Here is a 19,827-nt window from a genome sequence, read left to right as displayed (position 1 = left end):
AAAAAAAATGATCTTAGATCCAATCTTAATTTTTGGTTATTTTATATGTAAGTGCAACTTTTTATAACATAAAACCAGGAATAGCAAATTAGCATCCAGGTCTTATTAAATGAGGCATATCTACAAATCTTATCCTAAAAATTCACAATTTTAGTTGTTAAATCAGACTGTATAGTTTTTATTAATGAGATTTGATTCCTAAAAGTTATCACCTAACCTCCACAAGTGTTATATGTACCCATATTCATATATCACATGTGATACAAGCATATAAATAATAATAATGCTAAAATAAATATTTTATATCAACACAAGAAAATAGCTAATGCCATAGATAGGAGTGTAAAAATTAACAATTTATTTAAATATACATTGGAACAAAAATGAATAATAATAATTTTGATTGTTTGACTAAAGGACCACATGTCATGTTTATCTGATTCACCAAAGGCAAATTCCAGAAACTGTTTAGTGGCTGTCTCACATCCTCTGGAACTAGCTTAGTAATACTGGCCAAGTCTTCTGAAAAATTTCCCAAGAAAACCGTTGTTTACATTGATATTATTGCTAACATTAAAAGAATGTTACTAATAAATCATAAAAGCTTCAGCCCAATATTAAGTATCACTGTGAACAATACTTCTATGAAGGCAAAAGATTCAAAAAAAATCAAGAAAACCAAAGTCCTTCAAATTATTCATAAACATTGCAAAGGTTTGTATCTGCTACACAAAGAGTGTGAATTGTGTAGTTCTGCTTTTCATGTTTGTGGTAGGTGAGGTTATTATGTTCTTCCATCCATATAAGTATGTGAATACAAAATTAAGTAATGAAGGCAACTAACACCTCAGATGTTCCTACTTGGAAGCCAGAAGCCAGTCACAGTGGCTTAGGAAAATAACCCAAGAACTCAGAGACCCAGGCAAGATCACAAATTTAAAGCCATCCTGGGTCACATAGCTCACTTGAAACTATTCTGAGATACATGAAGAAACCCTGTCTCAAAAACATAATATGAACAATAACTAAAACACAAAGACAATTATTTGAACTCACAATAATGACAGCACTTTGTAGAAGAATATCTGACTTACCTACAAAGTAAGTACAGAGAAGAAATAACCACCACAAGTTGAAAGCCTTAAAGTTGACCTTATTGGATGGCTGTCAGTATGCAATCTTTTATTATGGAAAATAATAGGACAAGAGCAATTGACTACTTTAATTACTTTGCTGAAATATCCAAACAGAATGTAGACATCTATTGAGTTCCTTATTTTCACTTCATTTAATGATCTACAAATATATTTGAATAAATGTAAGACAAGTGTCATGAAAACATATAGGACTTCTAATTAAATAAACAAATTTGAAAGCATAACTTTTTGATAAGTCATGTTATTCAAATTTCATATAAAATTGTAGGATATTATTCTCATTGTTAAAGTGCTTGCTTAGGACACATGAAGTTTTGGATTCAGTTTACAGCATGTCTGTAATCACAGCATTCAAGAGGACATGGTAGGAGGAGCAGAAGTTGAATGATACGTAATCATCATGGAATACATGTGAACCTGTCTAAAAAAAGAAAGCGTTCTTTACATTTCAAAACCTAGAGTCAGTATAATGTAATTATCTAATACTTTTCATTTCTGACAACCACAGTTTTATGAATTTGCACAGTTCATAAAGAGTTGAACTTGTGTATTCAATATCCATAAGGCCATGTATGCACTTAGACAGATTGCAAATAAACTCCACGAACCTGGTAGTTTATTTCGTTATAATACATGGTATTACTTGATTAAGCATTAGGCAGATAGCAGAAAATACAAGTGGGTTTTGTTCTTTAGATGGAATGAAAATTGTTCAAATCTCCACAGATTTATCGTTAGCTTTTCATGACAATATCCATGTAACTGACACTAAACACCACATTTGCTCCCAGTGGATTTGGTTCTAAATATTTCCTAAAGATTGACCCATTTGCTAACTTAGGATATAAAAAGTAGCATTTCACCATACTGGCAATAGATTCATAGGCATTTTCAGAATTCTGGCCTTAGACTAAAGTATACCTCTCCTTTGCTTGTATTATACACTAGTGATCACTATGTGAAGTGTACACCACTCTGTCTATCAGGAAAATTAATCTATCACATTGAATTCCCATGATCTACTTGTATCCTCAGAGAAAATGTCTAAGACTATTAAAGTAAGAGAGATGTTTTCAACTGCTTGGGAAAAATTACAATAAAAATTTGGTTTATTTTCCTACTCATACATAATAAAATATGGTGTCATTATTTACTTAATTTTAATATTTTTAAGGTCTCATATCCTTTATCTAAAGCTTTCTTAGAGGCATCTTTCACCTCTTTGTTCCTAAGACTGTAGATGAGGGGGTTCAACATGGGAATCACCACTGTGTAAAACACTGAAGCCATTTTGTCTGTGTCCAGGGAATGGTTGGATTTGGGCTGTAGATACATAAAGATGAGTGTACCATAGAAAATAGTAACAGCTACCATGTGGGAACCGCAGGTAGAGATGGCCTTGCGTCTTCCTTGGGTAGAGCGGATTCTCAGGATGGCAGCAATGATAAAGAGGTAGGAGGTAAGAACTATGGAAGAGGAACAGATCATATCAAAGCCAGCAAAAGCAAAGATGAGAATTTCCTTCATATGCGTGTCTGAGCAGGACAGAGCTAAGAGAGGAAGGTCATCACAGTAGAAATGGTTGATTATATTAGGCCCACAGTATGTCAAGCGAAAGGTGATGATTGTATGAAAAAGGGCAACTAGAAAGCTATACACATAAGGAACTGCCACTAATTGAATGCACACTCTCTTTGACATCAGTGTTGAATAATGCAGGGGGCTGCAGATGGCCACATATCGATCATAGGCCATAGAAGCCAGTAGGAAACACTCTGTGATCATGAAGGTAAGAAAACAGCCCAGCTGAGTTGCACAAGCATAGAAAGGGATAATGTTGCACTCCACAATGAAGTTCACCATCATCTTTGGTGTGATAGCAGATGAGTAACAGAGGTCAACAAAGGCTAAGTGACTGAGGAAGAAGTACATAGGTGTGTGGAGTCGAGAGTCAACCCTGATTATGACAATTAACCCAAGGTTGCCTAGAACTGTGACCAGATAGATTATCAAAAACATCACAAAACATGGGGCTTGGAGTTCTGGCCGGTCCGTGATCCCCTTGAGAATGAACTCACTGACATAGGAGAAGTTCACTTCAGCCATTAATTCTGGAAGATGGTGTGGATTTTTCTGCAGGTGAAGAATAAAAACATTTCTCAGTGCTCCAGTGAGTCCTGGCCTAAAAAGGTTGCCAGTATGTTCCTGCTATGAAGTTTGTCACCATGGTAGCATTTTACTTATAGTCCTTCTTATTATAGATATAGGAGTTATTTTCCTACAGAACAGCCTTTTAAAAAGTTACCTTGGTTTTTTTTCCTTAAAAATAATGTAAATGATTGTTAAATAAACGTAATAACAAAATATGTGGGGAACTAAGCATGGAATTTCATATTCTTACTGTTACTTTGTTTTTGAAACATATGAAAGAAAGGTAGCAAAAAATACATAATTTGCACATACAGTAGTATTTATAATTCCTAATTTAAAATTTGTACTTTTCTCTTAAGGTATATAGAAGATAATGTCAAGATAATTTTTATACTCACGTAGCAATATAATATATCCTGTATAACTATTCATTTTCCTGTATCCTCTTCCATTTAGGGACTAAATACTTCATCTTGTATAAAAAAAAATGGAAATATATCTACCTGAAGACCCAGAAATACCACTCTTGGGAATACACCCAAAAGATTCGCCACTGTACCACAGGGGCATGTATTCCACTATGTTCATAGATCCTTGTTTGTGATATTCAGAAGCTGAAAACATCCCAGATGTCTCATGACAGAAGAATGGATACAGAAATATAGCTCATCTACACAATGGAATACTACCCAGCTATTAAGAATGAGGACATCCTGAGTTTTGCAGGCAAATGGATGGAACTAGAAAACATAATCCTTAGTGAGGTAACTCAGACCCAAAAGGACATGCACGGTATGTAGTCACTAATAAGTAGATATTAGCTAATAAAAAATTACAGAATACCCAAGATACAGTCCACAGAACTCAAAATGGTCAACAAGCTGAAGGGCCCAAGTGATGATGTCTGTCCCACTTCGGAAGGAGAAGAAAGCAATCACAAGTGGGGAGGGAGAGACCAGGAAGAGAAAGTGGATGGGTGGAGGGGAACCTGATCTGGTATTGGGTACGGAAAAGGACTGAAGCTCTGAGGGCCAGCAGAAGGAATGGAAACAGGCAACCTCATGAGGTAGGAGGTTGGGGGGACCCTCCAGAATGCACCAGAGACCTGGGAGATAAGATACTCTCAAGACTCAAAGGAGTGGGCCTTAGATGAACTGCCTGACAGTGGTGAGAGAAAGTTAAAGAGCCTACCTCGAACAGGAAGACAGGGGTTTGCCATCCCACACTTAAAACTCTGACCCATAATTGTTCCTGTCTGAAAGAACTACAGGGATGGAAATAGAGAGGAGCCTGAGGAAAAGAAGTTCCAGCGACAGGCCCAAAGTGGGATCTAGCTCAAGGGGAGGTCCTAAGGCCTGACACTATTACTGAGGCTATAGAGTACTCACATAAAGGGACCTATCACAGTCAACCATTGAACTGATCATTGGGTCCCTGAGGGAGGAGGTACAGAAAGAACTGAAGAAGCTGAAGGGGTTTGCGACCCCATGGGGAAAGCCACAATGCCAACCAACAAAAGCTCCCATGGTCTAACCAGCCGGCCTGGGAACACACATGGCTCCAGCCTTATACATATGGAAGGATGGCCTTGCGAGGCATCGGTGGGAGAGGACTCCCTTGGTACCATGAAGGCTGGATGCCCTAGTGTGGGAGAATGCAAGAGTGAGGAGTCAGGAGTGCTTGGGTGGGTGGGGGCACAATCTCATAGAAGCAGGGGCAGGGGGAATGGGATAGGGGTTTTTGGGGGGATAGGGAAAAGGGATAATAAAAAAAAAGAAAAAAAGAGGGACCTATCATGACTGCTCTCCAAAAAATCCAACAAGCACCTGAAAGAATGAAAGAGTCTGATGCAGATATTTTCACCCAACCAATGAACAGAAGTTGCTAACTCCTGTGATTGAATTAGGGGAAAGCTAGAAAAAGCTGAGGAGGAGGGTGACCCTGTAGGAGGACCAGCCGTCTCAATTAACCTGGACCCCTGAGATCTCTCAAACACAGAACCACCAACCAGGCAGCATACACCAGCTAATATGAATCTCCCAGCACATATACAGCATAGAACTGCCGTATCTGAGTCTAGTCAGAGAATATGAACCCAACCCTGAAGAGACTGGAGGCCCCAGGGAGTTTAGAGGTCAGGTGGGGTGGTGGTGGAGACATCTTCGAAGAGACACGAGGGAAGGGAGGATGTATGGGATGTGGAACAGTCAGAGGGTGGACAGGGAGGGGAATAAAATTTGGAGTTTAAAATAAAGAAATAAATTAATTTAAAAATACTTTTTCTTATTTAAAATAATCCCTACTTATAATACAAAACAGATAATTGAAAGGCCTTATTTCAAAATTCAGCTCCTTGGAAATAAACATGCTCTGGGAAGTTCTGAGGAGAGAAAAATAATTCATCAAAAATATGCAAACACTGAATTTTTTCTAAATGTGTTCTTCAAAAATATCATACATATGTAGAATATATCATCATCATGTATCTACCACTACTCCTCCCTTCAAATGTACCCTGTCCTTCCAACACATTTCTCTTCTAAATTCATATTTTCTTTTCTTTTATAAATTGCTGACTCAAATCAGTAATACACATATACACATAGCTATGGGCTAAACCTATGATGCATGGACAACCTACCACAAGTTTGCTATTGTAGTGGTTAGTAGCTTTCAGACTCATAATTGCTCAATCCACTGGAAAGAGTGATGATGCCACTGTAAAAGGGACAATTTTATTCAAACTTAAAATTAAATATAATTTTGAATATGTCACCAAATGTAAAGGTATTTCAGATAGTGTATGTAGCTGAAAATACCCATAGCACTTGATGCTGGTTTAACATTTAACAATGTTACAAGGAAATATCCTATTGAAAATAGTCTATAAAAATTGTCGGGCATAGGTGGGAGAGGAGATCCTTGGTCCAGTAAAGGCTAGATGCCCCAGTGTGGGGGAATACAAGGGTGGGGAGGTAGGAGTGGGTATGTGGGTAGGGGCACATCCTCATAGAAGCAGGAGGAGGGGGGATGAATAGGGGGTTCTTGGGTGGGAGGATGGGGAAAGGGGATAACATCTGAAATTTAAATAAAATATCCAATGAAAAAAATGTGAAATTTCAGTGAGTGATTTTTATGTAGTTTGAGAGTAATAACAAAAAAGAAACCCTGAGAGGTAACTCTGTCAAAATCTTTTATGTTGTCTTAGTTTCTGTTCTGTGCTGTGACAAAACACCATGACTGAGTTAACTTAAAAAAGAAAGCATTTAATTTGGGTCTCATTGTCCCAAAGGTGAAAGATCATTATTATCATGGCAGAAAAATATGGCAAAGTCAGGTAGGGACAGCACTTGAGGAGTAGCTAAGAGTTTACATCTGATCCATAGCATGAGGCAGAAAGAGTTAAATTAACTGAGTGTAGCTTGAGCTATTGAAATCACAAAACTTATCCCCAGTGACACATGTCCTCAGTAATCTTTTCCTAATCCTTTCCAAACATCTAAATACATACCATTCTTATTCCAAAGACCATGATGTGACATTTTATTTTTTTCAAAACAGGGTTTCTCTGTGTAGCCCTGGCTGTCCTGGAACTCACTCTGTAGACCAGGCTGGCCTCAAACTCAGAAATCCACCTGCCTCTGCTTCTCAAGTGCTGGAATTAAAGGCTGTGCCTGGCTACAATGTGTTAATTTTAATTGATTATATCTATTAGTTTTCTGTTGCAATTAAATACTATTTCTATCTCATATAGTTTATACTTACACAGAGCTCCTTATGTTAATTTATTTAGGTAGGTTAATTCATGTGAGTCTCTTGTTTTTCCTGGGGTAAAGCTTATCCATTCTTTTTGACTTATGATTGAAAACTAAAAGAAAAAGAAAGAAGGTACTATTAGTGGTCACATAGAGGAGGTGTGTGGCTGGTGTCATTGCTTCTAGTCACCATTGTGCTCTACAGACTGTAGTGGTTCAATTTAATTTTGAGAAAACAGAGCATTACTAACACATAAGTCTATGTTTTTATAATGTCCAGTTTACAATTCTAGATTATCTAAATTTATTCTTACTCTTTTAAAAAAAAAGTTGTCTTTTTGCTTTTAATTCATTTTTTAGTTTGTTCTTGCCATCTTCATGACTGACTGTTTCTCCCAGTTTTCCATATCTCTGTTAGTTTTAGATAAAATCCTAATAAACCATTGACATATTTTCCTACACATTTTGAGTAAAATGAGTGATATCTCATGCTTCATTGAAAGCAACTTACATCAGTCTGTTCCTAGAGATATTTCTGATCATTAGAGACACCTAATTTTGTTTGAACAACTCAATGCTATCTAACAGGAACCCCTGTTCTTGTAGTTAGCATCCAGAGATCAGTATCTTTAAAATACTCAGAATGTTGTATAAATTACAGTGAGTCTTATTTGTGACTCCTACCCTATAGAGTACTTTCACTAGCTGGATTGGCAAAGAAGCTATATATTTTCTGTTAATTTTCTTCTATTTTTTCATTGTTTGCTAAGGTATGTCAGGTATGTCTCTACCAAGCTAGTGGAGGTCAAGTCAAAGGACCATCTGTCAGACACCAAGGTATATAAATATTTTCGCTTCTGAAAACTAGAACATTTAGTTAATTCTTTTAGTCAAGGTATCAGAAATATAATAGATATTTCATTTATGGCAAATTTCAAACACAAGTTAATTTTGACTTTAATCATTCATAAAATTGAAAATTCGCTTTACTTTAAACATTTTATAGTAAGAAAAATTTTAACACTAGGAATTTTCTCTGACTCTCTTTTCCTCTCTCCTATATATATCTATATATGTATATATATAAACATCTATAAATCATAATTTCCTCCTTAGCAGATATTATTGTTATTAACAAAATTTAAACTGTATTAGTTTAGAAAACATTGATTATCTTTTATATTAATTTACTATTCACAACAAACACATGAACAACCTCAACTAATTTTTCAGTATTCATTATTTTCTTTTACTTTGTCCTCTCCTGGTCTCTATAGTCTGTTTGCCAATTTATTTTCTAAAATATACTCACTAGTGAAATTATTTTCTTTTAAATTGATTGTTCAATGACTTTGATTCTTTAGGATTTTACAGCCTTTGGACTCTGACATAACACTAATGCTTTCCACAGAAAAGTTATTTACTAATTAAAGAAAGGAGAACATAATGACTCAGATAAACATTTTTTGCTGTATTTTCTGCCTTGTGTTACAGGTACTCCTGGGCATCTCTCCACACTAACATCTTTCAATGTTCTTTCTTCCTTTTTTTCCTCATCAGGGCTTAACAACTGAGCTACAAATTGTGTACACTGTGTAGCACAGGTCCTCAGTCTCAATCCCTTCAACTCTACCCATAAGGCAAGCACACACATATCATATAAATTGTCATAAAACATGTTGGCAAGCCCCAGGTTGAGACTTACTTCTCTGAAGCTTTATTAGTGCTCAATACACTCTGCCAGGCACTATGGCAGTAAATGATAGTTCAGCTGATTATTTCACTTTAGATTTCAAAACCTAAAATTTAAATCAATATTCAAGTACAAAAAAATTTTCAGATATTGTGGTGTATGCCTCTAATTGCAGCATTCAGAGACCAAGACAGTTAATTGCCACTTTGATGATATATTTCTTAAAAAAGAAGAAGAAAAAAATAAATAAAATAAATGTATTTTATATTCCAACTGCTAATAGAAAAAATGGCCAAAGAATAAAAGCATTTACTTTGTAAATACGGTTGCCAGCATTTCAATGAAAAACCATGATGCTTATAAGATGATTTGAAACATCTTGCCTGATCTCAAGGATCTCATCCATTCATCACAGAATGCTAATTCTTTTTGGTGAACAATATAGCAAATGAGAAGATAAGTACTAAGAGAACATCTATCATGTGTGTGGTAGGAAGATAAACACAAGGAGGGAAGGAAGGAAGGAAAAAAGGAAGGAAGGAAGGAAGGAAGGAAGGAAGGAAGGAAGGAAGGAAGGAAGGAAGGAAGAAAGGAAGAAAGAAAGAAAGGAAGAAAGGAAGAAAGGGAGAAAGGAAGGAAGAAGAGAGATGGAAAGAGATAGATGGAGGATAAAAGAAAGTAGGTAAAACAGATATTGTTAGGAAAGCAATAAAGACATGAAACACAGAAGACAATTTGACTTTGTTTACTACCATAGTTCACTAAAGATGAAGCTTTGCAATGGGAAATTGGTGTGCCCAGTAGGATGGATTTGTACCTTGGTACCTAAACTCCATCTGACTTACCTCCTTAGCAATAATCTTGGCTTCCAGTGAGCTCATTCTGAAGTTGTCTTGGTGATTTATTATTTCCTAGTTCCCTGTAGATATCAGCCTCTCCAGAGGTACCCTGAAGTTATTAAATTCCCTTCTGTGTTTTCCTCAGTGGAAGAGGAGCTGTAGACATTACATTATGGATTTTCAAGAAATCTCTTTATTAGAATCCTGAAGGAACACGTTCCAACATAACAAGTATTTCCTTTAAAGCAAAAGTAAGCACTACTACTGAAGAAAACATATAAAATGTAATGATGTGCTTATTGTTACTGTGAAATTTGGCTCTGTAAAGTCAAGAGCAATGATTAGATTTTGGACAAAATCCATAATTTTAAAATTAAGTAAACACATTAATTTTTCTTATAATATTTTTGAGATTGAATGGGTTGAGGTTTGCAAAGAGTTTAATAAACAACAATTAATAAAATTTGAAAAAGATTCATACAAATCCAAGAGAATAGTGTAAAAAATAGTAAGAAGATAACCCTAATCATAAATAAGAAAAAAAACTTTTCCAAAATCAACCTCTAGCTTAGGCAATAAGAAAAAATTATTATACCTCATGGTAATTTTATTAACTTTAATTAAAATTATGGTTGATTTGTCTTTTAATATTTTCCATAATTAATTTGTGTGGTTGTGTTTCTTCTGCCAATGTATATGTGTTTGTGTATATGTGCAAGAGAGATAAAATGTGTTGCTTATGACTTAACATTCAAGATGCTTACATTTTGTTAATGTGTATCTTAATGTACTATTTTTCTGATTAATTTGTATCCCTGCATCTTCTATATTTAAATTTATTTCAAAAGGTGGTACTTTATGTCTGGTCATTTTTTAAGACTGCTATTTACACATACAGCATTTACTTTTATAAATCAAAATTTTAGAATAGAACTTCTAACTCAGTAAAATTCATCTTTAATATCAATATCAAATTAAGTACATTGTACAGTAAGTACTAAGTGTGTGTATGTGAGTTTGGAAAATGTAACTTAAGCTATAAATATATATTAATTCTTATCTACTCCTATATCTTTTTCAAAATCTCCTGCTCTTTTCACTTCAGCTACTACCTATAACCGAAGCCATTCATGACTATGTTATTATATTCTATTGAGAAACAGAATATGTTTTCTATTGAGAAACAGTATATTTTGCATTATTGACTGAATCCCATCTGAAATATAAAAATATTATGTGTTTTCTCATTCTTTGTCTCTCATATTTTTGTGATATTATCATCTAGTCTATTTTCTCCCATCTCAATAAATTTAAAATTGGATTCATCCTTTTCTTTTTAAAAGATTATATATGTATATACACATATATCTGTACATATATATGTATGTATATATATATAATACACGCATACACAGACACACACTTGTGAACACACACACACAAACACAAACATAACCTAGAGGGAAAAGAATGCCATAGGTACAGAAAGTACCTCTGTTTTCCTTACTGGGAACCAAACTCAGGACTTCTAGGAGAGCCATAAACAATCACTCTACCCCAACCCTCCTCCTTTGAGCTAAGTCTTCATTTCTTATTTTATAGTTAATTTTGTTAACAATTACAATTAAAATAACTATTAGTAATGTATTCACAGTTTTATTTATTTATTTTCTTTACATCCCAATCACACCTTCTCTTGTCCTCTCTCCTCCCAGTCCCTCCCTCCCACCTCATTGCCCCCTTATTTTAAGCTCTTTCCTTTCTCAGAAGATAAGAGGAGGCCTTCAATGGATATCAGCTCACCTTAGCATATCAGGTTGCGGTAGGAATAGGTACACCTTCTCCTATTGAGGATAGACAAGGAAGACCAGTTAGGGGAAAGGGATCCAAAAGCAGCCAACAGAGTAAGAAACAGTCCCTGCTTCTGCTATTAGGAGTCCCACATGAAGACCAAGCTGCACAACTGTTACATAAGTTCAGAGGGCCTAGGTAAGTTACATGCATGCTTTCTGGTTGGCAGTTCAGTCTCTGTGGGCATCTATGGTCCCAGGATAGTTGATTCTGTAGATTCTCTTATGGCGTCCTTGACCTCTCTGGCTCTTTCAGCCCTCCCTCCACCTTGTCCATACGATTCCCCAGGTTCTGTTTAATATTTGACTCTGAGTCTCTACATCTGTTTCAATCAGTTCCTGGGCTAAGTTTCTCTAAAGACAGATATGCTAGGCTCTTGTCTGGAAGTATAGGATAATATCATTAATAGTATTGGGGTGGCCACTCTCATATCATGGGTCTCAAGCTGGGACAGTCTTTGGTGGGCCATTCCCTCACTTCCTGTTTCATCTTTAACCCATGCACACCTTGTAGGCAGAACAAATTGAGGATTGAAGGTATGGTGCTTGGGTTGGTGTCCCAGTATCTCCATTACAACTCTTGCCTGGTTACAGGACATGGCCATTTGAGGTTCCATATCCCTCATTTCTAGTATTCTTAGGATCATGTTGATGATGTCTAGAAGTCTCCATTATCTTTGGTTTCTATCTCATCCAAGTAATAACTGATCCACCCACACTGATTCTAGTTCTCTCACCATCTCTCCTTCTATCTATCCTTCCATTCTGCCCCACTTGATCCCCCCCTGAAACCCTCTTCACCCTCTACTCAACCCTCTCTCCTCCTTCCATCCATTCCCTAAGACTATTCTATCTCTACTTCTCAATGAGATTCAAATGTACCCCTTGTGGATTATAGCATGATTAGCCTGCACTTCATGATTAATATCTATTTATAAGTGAGTACTATATTTGTCTTTCTGGGTCTGTTACTCACTCAGGATGATCTTTTCTAGTTCTATCCATTTGCATTCAGATTCCATGATGTCATTTTTTAAATAAATGAATTAAATTCTATTTTGTAAATATAACATTTTCTTTATTCATTTTTCAATTGAGGAAAATCTAGATTGTTTCCAGTTTCTGGCCATTAGCAATAAAGCTGCTATGAAAATAGGTGAGCAAGAATGCTTGTCATATGGTGGACCATCTTTAAGTATATGCCCAGGAGTGAAATAGGTGGATCTTGAGATATTGTAGGAGCATGAAAGGATAGCTTGGTTTCAGGTGGAACACTGGCAAGAGATGGCCAGAGACCCTGCAAGGGATGGCATACATTTCGCTATACTCTCAGACTTCAGGCTCCTGACACATGGTCAAAGACCACCATTGATCCATGCCTTTCAGTCATGTAGGGCAATGCCCTGACAGCCCCTCCCAAAGAGAGGTTTGTGTCACCTAGCACAGGTAGAGGGTGTGAGTACAGGCCTCAGGGCCTCAAGAGATCTCCATATTAATGAGATACCTAAAGGCCAGAGGGCATAGCCAATTAAGCATTCCTTCCCAGACCCTCCTACCTCCTCCCTTCCTATTTAACTCAGGTCTGCATTGAGAAATGGGAGAGTACAGCTTCATTCACTTTCAGCCATGACAATAAACCTTTTAAAACCATGGACTTCCTTGTGTCTTTGAGGCCCCACCTTGGGGAACCGTGGAGAAGGCCTTTGACTACTGAGCTGCTGCTTAATCTCCTGCTAGAAGACTTCTCTATGTTCCCACCATGAAGGCCTGCCAACTCAAGCAAGCTAGCCGACCCAGCCAAGCGAGTGCTCACCCCACAGGTGCTCCCAGAGCTTCTCTCCCTTGTCCCTTTCAGCTGTGGGCTGGTCCAGTCCATCTGCCCTCCATCTCAGTTCTTCTGTGGCTCCCAGCAGCATCTGGAAGCCCAAACACAGACACCACAGGTCTCCTGGTCAGCCGCTTAGGCCCAGAGACCCCCACTCAGAAGCTCCGCCCCCACAGGACTTCAGGCTGAGACCTCTCCACATCCAGGCAGAGCCCAGTGGCCTCTTAGCCAGCATCCGCCCACCACATGGAGTGAACTCAATCAAATTCCTATGCTTCTGCCTCCCTGAGCCATGACAAACATGCAGGAACTACAACACAGCCCAACAAGACACACTCCCATGTGCGAGCTACAATCCCACAAGATAGAACTATTCTCAGTTTTCTGAGAAACCACCAAATTGATTTACAGAGTAGTCTTACAAGTTTCAACTTCCAATATCAATGGAACAGTGCTCCCTTTGCTCCACATCCTCATCTAAATGTATGCTGTCCCTTGAGATTCTAATTTTAGCTGTTCTGATGGGTGTAAGATGGTCTCAGGATCATGTTGGTTTGCATTTCCCTGGTTACTAAGGATGCTGAACATTTCTTTAAGTGCTTCTTAACCACTAGGAATTCTTTTTTGATATTTTATTTATTTACATTTTAGATGTCATCACCTTTCCCCATTTCCACCCACCAGAAACCTTCTTTCCCATTCCTCCTGCTCTTTTTGCTTTTATACCATTTTAATTACATGCAAGTATTAAAGGCAGTTCTAGGTTGAGGAATTAGCAATATAATAGATGCAAATAGTCAAGGAACAAGCAAGACAATAAACACAAATACTCAAAGTACAAGCAAGGCAAAAAACAAAGTTCTATGATCACTCCTATGATCACTGTTTATAAGGGCTCATCAGGATAACCAAATTATCTGAGCTCACTTCCCTGTCCTAGCCCAAAGTCATTCTCATGTCTGAATTATACTTCTGTGTTCTAGCCTAATATTTAGATTCCTGCCTGAAATTACTTCTTTGCTCTAGCCTAATGTCAGATTCCTGCCTGAAGCCCATTTCCTTGTCCTTGGCCAGTATCATATTCCTTCCAAGCAGCCCACTTCCTTGTCATTAGCCAAAGTCAGACTCTTGCTAATCAGCCCCAAAAGCTCTCAACCTCTCTCCCTTTTTTATTTCATAAACAAGACTGAGCCTGTCTTAGGTATTCTGACAACAATGCCTTCCTTGCCACTCGTGGGATATTGTGGGGAAAATTTAAAAAAGGCTGCCACTGCGGCGCAAGCTTGCGCCGCCGTGGCGGGGTCCCACATCAGGGAAGAAGATCCTACGGTTCCAGCGGCCTGAGGGCCTTGGCGGCAGCAGGCCCCAGTAACACGAGGAAGTCCTTGGTTCCAAAAAGGTTTATTGACATGACGGATAATAGATGGATCTAGGCATACCCCCAAAAACTCAGGGCCGTCCCGAGTTATATAGGGAGGGAGAAAGGGGGAGGATTAGGGGAGGATCTGGGGGAGGAATGTTTAATTTGCTCTGCCCTCTGGCCTTCATTAGTATGTAAATCTCTAGGGCTTGAGGCCTAAAGCCTGGCCTATGTGACTCTATGGAAATGTGGCTGTTTTCAGGATCCTAGATGATGGGAGGTACCGAACTCCTGCCGGTTCTCATGCAGAATTCCACGGAGAATCTCGGGGTTCTAAGTACCTGCTCAACCATGACCCAGGATACCCTTATACAGTCCCACAGGATATGCATTATCAAATGCAATATACTTCTGTTTTAGATTGGTAAGGCTCTGTGCAGAATATTACCTGTCCTTGGCTTGCCAGCCTATTAAACTAATAATTCTGTGTGGGGGGTCCATTTTCAGTTTCAAGTGATGTACTTTGGTTGCCAACATGTTGATGTTGTTAAAGACAAGCTTTAACATGATGGGCAGGAATACAAGTATCCCCAAGACAAAAGGGGGCTATTATGATCAAGCTATATATGCCTTTCTTGAAGCTTGACCAAAATAGAAATACTGACCTCAGGCCATGGGTAATTTTATCAGTAGTATCTGTCACATCAACGTTCAGCAGAGCAGTATTCTTTAAATTCATAAGCTTACCAGGCAAAGTTAAAACATCCAGAGAGGTGTTAGAATTATACCAAATACACTGATCCCAGAACACCCAGAGGATTCTGGACTCCTAGGAGCTCTAACAATCCCAAGATTGTAGGTGAGTAGGCCACAACACCCCACCCCAAACAGGGAGTAACTGAGATATGTGGGGACTCAGGAACTCACCTACAGACAGTGGCTCTAGTTCCTTCCAGTCTGTTACCAGTGCTCTGAGCAGACCTAGGATGCCAGCTCTGCACCCAATCCCAGAACACCCAGAGGAAGCTGGACTCCCAGGAGCTTTCGCACACCTAGGAACATAGGATGGTAGGGATCACAGGATCTCAGGAGCCTGATCACACAAAGATTTCAGGATCCTAGAAGCAACCTGACTCCCAGGAGCTCTTACACCCAGAATCTTAGGATCACAGGATCACAGAGACATATTCTTCTGTTGATAATTCTTTGTTTATATCTGTACCCCATTTTTAGTTGAGTTATTTGGTATTTTGGTGCCTACCATCTTGAATGAATATACATATATTTGGATATTAGTCCTTTGTTGGATGTAGATTTAGTGATGATCTTTTTCCAATCAATAGGCTACCATTTTGTCCTATTGGGAGTTTCCTTTGCCTACAGAATCTTTTAAGTTTCAGAAGGTCCCTTTTATCAGTTGTTGATCTTGGAGCTTGAGCCATTGGTGTTCTGTTCAGAAAATTGTCTTCTGTAGCAATTCATTTAAGGATATTTCCTACATTTTTCTTGTACTGGATTCAGTGTATCCAGTTTTACATTGAGGTCTTTTATCCACTTGGACTTGAGTTATGTGCAGGGTGATAAATGTGGGTATATTTGCATTCTTCTACACACACATATCCAGTTAGATCATTACCATTTGTTGAAGATACTTCCTTATTTTTTCATTGTATGCTTTTGTCTTACATGTCACAAATCATATATGTTCATATATGTGTGAGTTTATTTCATTTTTTAATATTCTAGTGTATTAATCAACCTGTCTGTTTCTATACAAATATGATGTAGTTTTTATTACTATTGCTCTATAGTATCACTTGAGGTCAGAGATGGTGATACCTCCAGAAGTTCTTTTAGAGTTCAGGATTGTTTAAGCTCTCCTGGGTTTTTGAGTTTTTCATATGAAGTTGAGAATTGTTCTTCCAAGGTCCGTAAAAAGTTGTGTTGGATTTTGATGGGAATTGTATTGAATCTGTAAATTACTTTTGATATGATCACCATTTTCACTATTTTAATCCCACTAATCAATGACCATATGTGATCTTTGCATTTTTGGATGTCTTCTTCACTTTCTTTATTCAGACACTTGAAGTTCTTGACATATAGGGTTTTTTGCTTGATTGGTTAGAGTTATGCCAAGGTACTTTGTATTATCTGTTTTGAAGAGTATTGTTTCATTATTTTTTTCCTTGTCCCATTAATTGTTTGTAAAAACGAGGGTTACTAATTTTTTTCATAATATTGTGTATCCAGCCTCTTGTTGAAAATGTTTATCAGCTGGCAGCACTCTCTGGAAGAATTTCAGTGGTCACTTATGTATACTATATTATCATCTGTGAATACCAATATATTGACTTTTTTCTTTCCAATTTGTATCCCCTTAATCTCATTTTGTTTTCTTATTTTTCTAGCTAGAACTGCAAGTCCCATACTGAATAGTTTGGGAGAAAATGGGAAGCTTTTTCTCGTCCCTTATTTTGGTGAAATTGCTTTAAATTTCTCTCCATGTAATTTTATGTTGGCTATTGGCTATTGTTTTCATTATGTTTAGGTTATGGGTCTTATATCCCTGTCTCTCCAAGAATTTTAACATGAAAGATTGCTGTATTTTGTGCGAAATATTTCAGCATCTAATGATCTGATTATGTGATTTTTTTTCTTTCTATTTGTTTATATGGTTGATTATGTTATTGGGTTGTTGGATTTTTGTATATATAAACATTCCTGTTTCCATGGAATGAAGCCTTCTTGATCATGGTGAATGAAGTTTTTGATGTGTTCTTGAATTTGTATGGGAGTACTTTATTAACTATTTTTGTATCTGTGTTCATGACATAAATTGGTCTGAAATTCTTTCTTTATTGAGATGTGTGGTTTAGGTTCAGGGTGACTGTGGCCTTATAGAATGAGTTTGAAAATGTTCCTTATGCTTCTATTTTGTGGATTAATTTGGGAAGTATTGGTATTAAATCTTCAATGAAAGTCTAGTAGAATTCTCCACTAAAATCATCTGACCCTAGGATTTTTTTCTAGGGGGGAGGGAAGGGAAGGAGACTTTGAATGACTGCTTCTATTTCTTCAGGATTTACAGGAATGTCAAAATTATTTAGCTGAGCTTGATTTAAGTTTTGTATGTTGTATATGTCTAGGAATTCATCCATTTCATTTAGATTTTCCAGTTTTGTGGAGTACAATTTTTTTGAGGTTAGACATAATTTTTTTTTTATTTCCTCAGTTTCTGTTGGTATGTCTCCCTTTTCATTTCTGATTTTGTTAATTTGGATATTGTCACTTTGCTTCTTAGTTAATTTGGTTAAGTGTCTATCCTTTTGATTTTGTCAATAAACCAACTCTAGGTTTAGTGAATCTTTGTATTATTCTCTTTGTTTCTAATAGATTGATTTCTGAGTTTGATTATTTCCTGCCCTCTACTCTTCTTGGGTATGTTTGCTTCCTTTTCTTCTAGAGATTCATGTTTGCTATTAAGTTGCTAGTATGATATTTCTCTTATTTCTTTATGAAATCATTTAGCGTTATGAACATTCCTCTTAGTACTGCTCTATTTTGTCCCATTTGTTTGAGTATATTGTGCCTTCATTTTCATTGAATTTCCAAATGTCTATGATTTCTTTGTTTGCTTCTTTTTTGACTCAGTGGTCACTGACCAAGAATTGTTCAGTTTCTATTAGTTTATAGGTTTCATGTTGTTTCTGTTGTTTTGAATTCCAGTTCTAATTCATGGTGGTCTGATAAGATAAAGTAGTTTATTTTTATTTTCCTGTGTCTGTTGAGAATTGGTTTGTGACCATGTGCATGGTTATTGTTGCAGAAGGTTCTGTGACAAACTGAGAAAAAGATATATTCTCTTGTGTTTGGGTGAAATGTTCTGTAGACATCTGGTAGGTCCATTTGATTCATAACACCTTTTAGTTTCATTATTTCTCTATTTAGTTTCTGTTTTGATGAACTGTCCATTGGTGAGAGTATGGGTTTGAAGTCTCCCACTATTACTGTGTGGAGTTCAGTCTGTGATTTAAGCTTTGGTCATGTTTCTTTTATGAATGTGAGTAACCTTGCATTTGGAGCATAGATCTTTAGAACTGAGACATTATCTTGGTGAATTTTTATTTTAGTAAATATGAAGCATCCTTACCCATTTCATTTGATTACTTTGGTTGAGTCTATTAGCCGTTAGAGTGGATACTCTTAGCTTGATTCTTGGGTACACTTACTTGAAAACTCTTTTCAGGCCTTTTTACTCTGAAGTAATATCTATCTTTGATGCCAAGGTGCGTTTCCTGTATGCAGTAGAATGATGAGTCCTCTTTGTGTTCATTCTGCTTCAGTACCAAGAAGGAGTTTTACATCTATAAACAAGGAGGCATCAGCTCCTGCTTCCTGACCTGCTTGAGTTTCAGTCCTGATTTCCTCTGGTGATGAACACCAATGTGGAAGTATAAGCTGAATAAACCCACTCCTCCCTAACTTGGCTCTTGGTCATGATGGAATAGAAATTAGGAATAGAAACCCTGACTAAGATAAATATACCATGGTAAACTCTGTGGCAGAAAGCTTGTAGGAATGACAAATTAATATCTGATTGGATTTGACATACATTCCTTGAGATCAACCCAATCCCTGTCACTACTTGGATGTTTAAGGACCTGAAATTAGATATTCCAGGGACCTAGGAGAAAAACAAACCCTAACATTCTAGTCAAGGAACATAGCAATAAAATGACTCTTAACACCATCATTGAGAAGCTTCCTTCTGATATAGATGAAAATGAATACAGACACCCATAGCTCCATAATGTGAAGAGAGTGAAAGACCTTATAACACTCAATCCTCAATTTGATTTATCCATCAAATCTCTTTTCACAGCTCAGGAAACTTTGTGGAAGTGGAAGGAGAAAGAATGTAAGAGCCAGGGACATGGAGAATACCATGGTAACAACATAAATAAACATAACTGGACCAGTAAATATATGAATTCACTGTGGCAAGGTTTTTTATGATCTGCATAGTTCTGGTGTAGGAGGAGCTAAGATGGGAAGAGTAAGGAGAGGAAGAAGAGGAGTAAAAGGAGGACATAGAGAGAGCAGAGAGGAAGGAGGATGAAGAGCTATGCAGATATGGATAGCAGTCCTGGGTAATAACTTATATTTAGGTTAGCTAATTGGGAAACACCTCTAA

The 19,827-nt window shown here is 37.2% G+C and overlaps 1 protein-coding gene across 1 annotated transcript; it reads right to left on the bottom strand.

Annotated features, from left to right (window-relative positions):
* Window positions 1-2,151: 2,151 nt before the first annotated feature.
* On the bottom strand, window positions 2,152-7,143 carry LOC114631022 (olfactory receptor 1038). Its single transcript, XM_028779329.1, has 2 exons — window positions 7,074-7,143; window positions 2,152-3,290 (listed from the first exon to the last, which is right to left on the bottom strand). Exon 2 carries the CDS (start codon window positions 3,261-3,263, stop codon window positions 2,304-2,306), a length of 960 nt encoding a protein of 319 aa, XP_028635162.1. The 5' UTR covers window positions 3,264-3,290; window positions 7,074-7,143; the 3' UTR covers window positions 2,152-2,303.
* Window positions 7,144-19,827: the final 12,684 nt, after the last annotated feature.

This window comes from Grammomys surdaster, unplaced genomic scaffold, assembly GCF_004785775.1.
Source record: "Grammomys surdaster isolate TR1022 unplaced genomic scaffold, NIH_TR_1.0 350, whole genome shotgun sequence".
Taxonomy (NCBI): Eukaryota; Metazoa; Chordata; class Mammalia; order Rodentia; family Muridae; genus Grammomys; species Grammomys surdaster.
Note: the sequence above shows the minus strand (reverse complement) of the source record. Positions and strands in the feature narration are given on the sequence as shown.

Excerpts from the sequence above, each read along its gene's own strand:
- LOC114631022 (XM_028779329.1), bottom strand. The coding sequence starts at position 3,263 with ATGGCTGAAGTGAACTTCTCCTATGTCAGTGAGTTCATTCTCAAGGGG.